The sequence below is a fragment of the Schistocerca piceifrons genome, unplaced genomic scaffold (genome assembly GCF_021461385.2).
Source record: "Schistocerca piceifrons isolate TAMUIC-IGC-003096 unplaced genomic scaffold, iqSchPice1.1 HiC_scaffold_1520, whole genome shotgun sequence".
NCBI lineage: Eukaryota > Metazoa > Arthropoda > Insecta > Orthoptera > Acrididae > Schistocerca > Schistocerca piceifrons.
Window position 1 is genome coordinate 1,223,372 of NW_025727370.1, and position 8,029 is coordinate 1,231,400.

General features: G+C 37.1%; 1 protein-coding gene across 1 annotated transcript; it reads left to right on the forward strand.

Annotated features, from left to right (window-relative positions):
* Positions 1 to 1,937: 1,937 nt before the first annotated feature.
* On the forward strand, positions 1,938 to 2,948 carry LOC124734574 (THAP domain-containing protein 1-like). The gene is made up of 3 exons (XM_047248545.1): positions 1,938 to 2,008; positions 2,133 to 2,416; positions 2,533 to 2,948. Exons 1-3 carry the CDS (start codon positions 1,938 to 1,940, stop codon positions 2,946 to 2,948), a joined length of 771 nt encoding a protein of 256 aa, XP_047104501.1.
* The last annotated feature ends 5,081 nt before the right edge of the window (positions 2,949 to 8,029 follow it).

Here is an 8,029-nt window from a genome sequence, read left to right on the forward strand (position 1 = left end):
GTTCCATTCTCTGACTTCTTTCTCAAGCCCACAATTGAACAGCAATGCTGAGAATCCATCCCTCTGTCGCACTTACGTTTTTATTTCAAGGGATTCCGATAGTTCGCCCATAAATTTAACGTACGAAAATGTATTTGTAAGGGTCACTCTATCAATCGAATAATATGCTTTTTTGAAATCAATGAAGGATATTATGTATGTTTTTGCCCTTGATTTTTGGTATGCCATGATGTTTCTGAGGTTTAGTATTTGTTCTGAACATGATCTAGCCTTTCTAAAACCTCCCTGGTATTCCCTGATTTGCGGGCCCATTTGCGGCTCTGCCCTGTTCAAAAGGACCTTAGAAAGAATCTTGTATGTTATATCCAGCAGTGATATTCCTCTGTAATTGTTGGGGTCTGTCTTCAAACCTTTCTTGTGGATAGGGTGGATGAGAGCTGCTCTCCATTCTGTCTGGATCTCTTCTTCTTTCCAGATTTCTTCGAAAACACACTGAAGGGATGTAATTGCATTTTTGTCAGTTTTTTTCTATAGTTTGGCTATTATTAGGCTTTCTCTGGATGCTTTGTTGTTTTTAAGTTCTGAAATGACCTTCTGTAGTTCTTCAGTAGTCGGTGGTTCTGAATCTGGCTTCTCACGGTTATTTGGGATGGATTCAAATTTTTCAAGGATGGGTTCACAATTCAAGAGTTTCTCAAAGTAGCTTGCTAGTAATCTGCAATTTTCTGCGTTATTGTGAGCGATGGTCCCATTTACATCTCGAAATTGGAGGGTGGGTGCTTTGTATCGTGATTACCTCTGTTTGAAAGTTCTGTAAAAGCTTCTTGTGTTGTTTTTAGTAAATTCTTCATCAGTTTGGAGGAGAGTTTTGTTTTCATGTGTCTTCTTAATCCTTTTAATATTTTTATCTACCAGTTTTCTAACTCTAATGAAATTCAGTCTACTTTCTGTGATTGCCAGTTTTGCCATGCCTGTTTCTTGTTTCAACGAGGGTATCACATTCCAACGACCACCAGGCATGTTTTTTTACTTTTTGTGTTAGGTGCTATCCGTTCAGCTGTAGTAATGAGGTTTTCCTTGATATCCTCCCAGCTTTGGTGTCTGAATGGTTTCTGTTGCTTTTGTGAATTCATCTGAATTTAATATCTTTTCCGAAACACTAAACATGAATTTCAAAGGCCAAATGGAGAAACTTGAGCTAAAGGAAAGAAAAATTTTAACAAAAATTATAGGACCAAAATTTCAAGACAGTTAGATTATAGTCATCAAAAATGAAACTCTCTACAAGAAAACTGAAAAACTTTCAAATACTATGCGAAAAAGGAGGATAAATTTTTATGGTCATTCTCTCAGAATGAATTCCAAGAGATTAACCAAACAAATCTTTGACTTTTTCCGTAACCGCAAAACGAAACCCAACTGGTTTAAAGAAACTGAGAAAGACCTAGTAGAATTAAAGATTTCAGAAAATTCACTTATCGATCGAACAGCCAAATTAATTTCTAAAGATGAAAACATAAGGTTCCAAAACAAATCTACACAAAAGTCGAAAGCCTTCATCTCGGAAGAAGAGAGGAAAAGAAGATCAGATAGAATGAAGAAATACTGGACCCTAAGAAAGAACAACGCGCAAAGAAATCATTGATCCAGCGTACCCCAAAGAGGGTGAAACGAAAGAAGAAGAAGAAACATATAAATTATATTTTAGCCATTTTTGGCCGTTTTGTGCAACGAGTTAAAATTTCATAGAGTGGCTGAGATACTAGTTACAGCGCTCCTAGCGGCAACCAACGCTAACTCGGCCGCCATGTTCTCCTTGGTCAAAACATTAGGAAAGCGTTACTGTTGTTTGTGTTGGAAGTGTGTCAGCTGTTGTGATATTACTGCAATATTTAATTTTTCTAGTTGACTTTTTTGTTACAAAATATAAAGTCAACATGCCTGCAGTGTGTTCAGCGTTCAACTGCACAAATCGCAGCGATAAAACAACAAATATTTCATATTATAAGTAAGTATATTAGTACCGAAATACGACACACGTTTTTTAATGTTTATTAAAGAGTCATTTGCATTGGAATTGTAATTATGCTTAAGACAAATGCAGGAAGTAATTTATTTATCGTTGATTACAGATTTCCTTTAAAAGATAAGGAAATTACAAAAAGATGGGTTATAAATATGAAGCGAGAAAACTGGTTTCCTACTACAGCCAGTTACCTCTGTTCAGCTCATTTTGAAGAGAAATATATGTACCACACAAATGTCCTGAGGCGCCTTTTGTCAAAACCAGTACCTACTATCTTTAACTTTCCACCACATTTACAAAAGCAAGATAAAGTATTACGACCACAACCCAGAAAGCGATCTTTCGACAATTTGCAAGATAGTGCTATTACAGTGACATCATTAGCACAAAGTAAGTCAATAATTTAATTTTACTCCGTGTTCTTATTACTTTGAATTACATACTTTCTATTATAATCTTATGGTGTAACTCTGTTATAAACTTATGATGTAACTACATTCTTTCAGTGCCTGTCGGACCCACATCTGTTTCTGCTGACCACAATTACTGTCTACCAAGCCCTAAGAAGTTGAAAACACAATATAACAGAGTACAAGCAGAGAATGTGCGACTAAAGAAGCGGATAAAGCAAATAAAGCAACTTAGTGTACGACACAAAAGAAGAATAGTGCAGTTACAGACTTTAGTTGCTGGTTTGAGAAGAAGGCTATGTAGTTCAGTTTCTGATATGTTAAACAGTGAACATGTAGTTGGTTTGTTGAACGAACTATTGGAACTTCAGTGCAGTTCTAAAGTATGCCATTATTCTCAGCAAATAAGGAAATTTGCTCTGACCCTACACTTTTATTCTGCCAAGGCATACAGCTACTTACGAAAATTTGTGAAATTACCCCACCCAAGAACGCTTCGACTTTGTTATTGAATTACTATGCTTGTGTTAACTACTTGTAACACACATTTCAAATAAATTCTCGTTCACAGTGTACTGGTTTTTGAGGCTTTGACTGTTTACTTTGAAATAGCGACAAAAATGTCGCATTTCTGCGCCCGTTACTGTTTCTAATAGTTAACCACAGCATGTTTAGAAGTTTCACCGTAATATTCTGGTGGTACCTGCTCTAATTGCATTAATTTATGGGCAACAAGTAACGTTATAGTGGATGGACAGACTTTTTTTTGAGTTGTCTTGTAGTGTTATCTACAACGAAAAGTTTAGCCATATTTCGACAAAAACATCCCTTTTTGCTGTCAGTGTACACTGAAATTACTGCTGTCTATTGCTTGTTTTAGAAAAAATGAAGCTAGTATGGGCTATTTCAAGTAAGTCAAACGCAGTTACAAGGGGGCGGGACACAGCAGACGAATGCCTTGACTAAAGAAAACATGGCGGCCAGAACTTCAATTTGCTTCAAACATGGCGGACCTATAGCCACTCTATGAAATTTTAACTCGTTGGTTTTGTGAGAATGTTTTAGTATTTTCATTGTATGATAGTTGGCAACCCTGCGACTACTTTTCAAATGAGCGCCCAATTGGAATTGATATTGAGCATATATTGTAGCTTGTCACACATTTTTCTATGTGGATATTTAGTAGTAAATAAATCTCACAAGGTATAAAAATATATAAATTTTAATATTCGTGTTTAGCTACTATGTAGCATTGATACGATGCCGAAAAGTTGTTCGTTCTAAAATAATGATTTGCTGTTTCCGAAACATTGTTATTTTGTGTTTGTCATTAATGCTTTTGGTTTGTTGAGATGAAATATTAAGTGTTCAATGTTTTATGATTGTGTTATTTGTCGTATAGATTCCTGTACATCGTATGTTGTAGAACTGCCCTCGTAATTGGATATACCCTTTAGAACAACATTGTTTATCATTCACAGTGACGGCGACATATGAAAAAGATAATTTTAGTTCAGAAGCTGACAGTAAAACTCAACGACTGAGTTCAGTATATATGAAAGTATTTGTAGCAATTCCGTGGTTGCTCGTAAACAGTGAAAGCTGATTGTTTTAATATCGTAACTGCAAGTAGAGTCCTTGATTATGTTTGAGTTTAATTACTAGTAAATCTTGAAGTTCAGGTATGAAACGCTTACAAATAATAGTGAAATACATTTACAATTGTTAGTTTTGCTATCAGTCTGTGAATACATAACAAACCTAAAAAAGCCTATTTAAAGAAGTAGATTAGTGATCGCATACTTCGGTGTGAAGCAATCAATCCAGAATACTGAAAAAAAACAGTGATTATTCGTTTGCCAGCTTTCTAGTAATAATTATTTCACTGAGAATTGCATCTAATTATCTAGCAGTAAATATCATACGGTATCTATTAAATACTGGACAGCGATCATTATTTATTTATCCGACATACTTGCGTATCCTTTTATGTGGGTCCCATCAGTGCCTTAATGACATGTCATTTCGTTCGGCTGTTTTTCTTTGTTTACAGGGGTCATCCCACAATGATATAGGATTTGCCCTCACAATACGATAAAAATAAATAGCTCCAGATATACAGATATATAGAATATGTAAGATTACTTTTATCAGTCGTCAACCACGACATTATCCTTCTTGGCATTAGCCTGAAATGATTTAGGAAAATCATGAAAAACGTTAATTAGGATGGCCAGATAGAACAAACTCCATCCTACTGAGTTTGAAGTTAGTAATTGAATAAGCACACTGCCTCATTCAGTTGACCCCTATTGTGCAGTTTGCTCCAGATACTTATAAAACATTGTCACTAACTCCAGTCTGTTTAGAAAACTGACTCTGGACCTTTACAAGTCACATGCATGTCTGCCATTGTCATAAAAACTGTGTGAGCTTGCCCCCACCCCCCGCCCTAGTGTGATGTTGAGCTCAGGAAAATTACAAGGCACACACTGTAGATCTTTTTCTTTTAAAAGAATTTCATTATGACCACATATTGTGATGTGACAGGGTGCTATAGTTATCCCTTTCCATTATTAACCACTGTTCAGACTCATGTAAATGATTCATAACTGTGTACATTACTTATGAAGAATGTTATAGCTGTCTTTTTAAACAGATATATTTTAGTAATCTCTCTCATTTTCTTGGATAGGATGTATTATACAGTTTTATTTTCTGATAGAAAATGCTGTTTTGAGGTTTATGTTTGTTTTTCCATTTGTAAATGTAAGTCTGAATTGGCTCTTGTTTCATGATTATGTATGGAACTACTAGCTGTTACCTGCAGATGCTCTGGCAGATCAGTTGTCCTGTCATGACGGGTGATGAGTAAGTAGGCTATTTTACATGCAGTAACATTAGCAACCCTCACCTGTCTGCCTGTTTGAGTAACCATAGCTTGTAATATACACTGCCCCTCCTCCCAACTTCTGCAATGCACGAGATGGCTGCATTGCTGCCAAGCAGTGTGTGTGGAGGGCCATGAGCAGGAGCACACATCTATGCATTGTACTATTGAAGTGGCAACACATTATATGGTGTATAGCTTACATTTTGGTACAGATTTAATATTTTTTTAACATGATATATGTTCACTGATGTAAAATAGCTACAGCGGTTTGGTTGTGAAAAGCTAACAGGCAACACATACTTTTGTTTTTATAATATTAGTAAGGGTTAGTGGATACTTAGTAGACCAGATGTTCTGCCCAATTTGCGCAACAGATTATTGGATGTAGGCATACTCACTCGGTACGGTAAGTATAGCCAGTTTTTATAATAATTCTTTACATTGAGCCTTAACTTCCTCTTAGGTATTATTGTTACGGCCCTTTTCTGAAATTTAGAAATGGTGTTCAGAATATCATAGGTAAGAACTGAGTGTATGTAGGAATAGTATGTCACCACAGGACATTGGCTGTTACACACTGATAGTAGAACCCTAAGAACATAACATGCCGATGACATTCTTTTGTCAGTATATTTGTGTATTCATTCCACGTTAATTGACAATCAATATTCATTCCAAAAAAATTTGTGTTGGTTACAGAATCCTTAGATGTATCATCAGCTTAATGCAAAATGCTTGTTTTCCCTTTTTATGCAGGTGTGCACACTGTTTTCTTTATGGTCAGTGTTAATTTATTACATATCGCGTAATTGTAAAAGATAAGAAGTGAGTAGGTATAGATACATGTTCCAGTCTATGTGGTCTATGTCTATGTTGCTTAGACACCATACATGCCTGTACTGCCCAGTTGTAAAAGATTAGAAGCCAGCAGATATGGATATTGTCCCAGTCTCTGTTCTGAAGGGGTGCATATACAGCACACATGCCCCATTAACAAATGGAATAAATGAGTCCTTCAATTCAGGTATTTTTCCAGAATACCTAAAGCATGCACAAAGTTGTGCACTAAAGAAAGATAAGGTGTAAAGTATTGAAAACTACAGGTCAGTTCTACTGCTATCTGCACCCTCATAAGTTATTGAATCTATCATGAAAGATAGTTTAATGATTTACATGAATAATTACAGTTTTTATCTAATAGCGGTTTATAGGCAAATAAGCAGACTTGTCCATGGTTTTTGACAATGTTGGCTACAAAATACTATAAAAAGCTAGAAGCAGTAGGTGTAAAAGGAAAAGCAAATGGTTGTATCACTCTTACCTCGAAAAAAGGGTGCAAGCGCTAGAGATAGTTTACACATAAATTTTTTGTAAAACAATTTTTAGACAAGAAACATATAAACATAGGTATCCCTTAAGATAGTGTACCAGATCCAGTTCCGTGTTTAGTATGTATCAGTGTTCTTCCAGATAGTACGAGACACGAAGAAAAAGTTCTCGTCGATTATAACAGCGACATCATAATTGCTGATAAAACACCACAGCTTCTATTTGCTAAAGCAAATGAAATCCTCAAGGATGTTTATAATTGGGCAGTGCATAATAAATTAGCATCGCACACGAAGTATGCACTTCAGCATAAGGAGTAGAAACAATTTGGTCACATTATGCATAGATGATAAATCGATAGACTTCATAGTAAACTTTTCAGGGATTGTCAGTTAACAGGGAATGAACACTTGGAGATACTGGCATCCATCAGCATGCTACCAAGCTTGTCATAAGTTCTGGAAATCAGGGAATTTCAAACTTATCAGGTAAATCTGGAAAAAAATACCAGTGGAAAAATCTTTTTGTCTCAGTATATGAAGTGGATTGTTTACTGAGATGTCATGCATTGTTACTGGCTGGGCAGAGCTCACTCAGTACGTGTGCCACTTCCCAACTTTATCATTTTTACTGCTTCTCCCCTTCCTACCACTCCCCTTAGCTCGCAGTCAGTGCCGCCACCACTTCTTGCCACTAGTCTAGCAGCTGCCGACAACAGGCAGGGACGCACGAGGTGTAGTTTGTTTGGGTCAGATTCTCAGAGATTGTCGACACGGGCCGTAGACGGTGGTCACACGTGCACGAGTTGTGTCTGAGTGATTGTGTGAATGCGTGTGTGTCATTTCGTTTTCTGACAGTGGCTGAAAATTTAATTGTGAGAGTGTGATTGTCTTTTCTGTGTGCCTGTCTGTGGCTCAGTGATACTCTTTATGGTGAGTTGCTACCTATCACCATTAGTACTGATTCTCGGAGTATTTGTGCATGCTGTCTGTTGCAAGGATCGATCACTGCAGTCTCATTTCATCAACACGGTGTCCGATACACGAACAGCTGACCACACGAGTGGACTTCCGTGACGGACCAAAACCGCAGGCCATTTCTGCAGGTATCGCTAACGGATCTGGCCTGCCGATCTGAAGCCCATAATTTCCCACTAATATGAAAGCTGTGCTTGTCAGATCTGGTCTCACTAATCTGCCCACAGGCTGGGCCTGTTTTTATACGGCATAATGTGGCAGATTTTCGTAATTTATCTGAGGACCCGGGACAGCAGTGCTTCTCGGCAGGCCAGAGGCCACAGGCAATGGATTTCAGGAATTGTGACTGTCTCACCACAAGTACATTGTACAGTGTGGTGTTTTATGGACATTT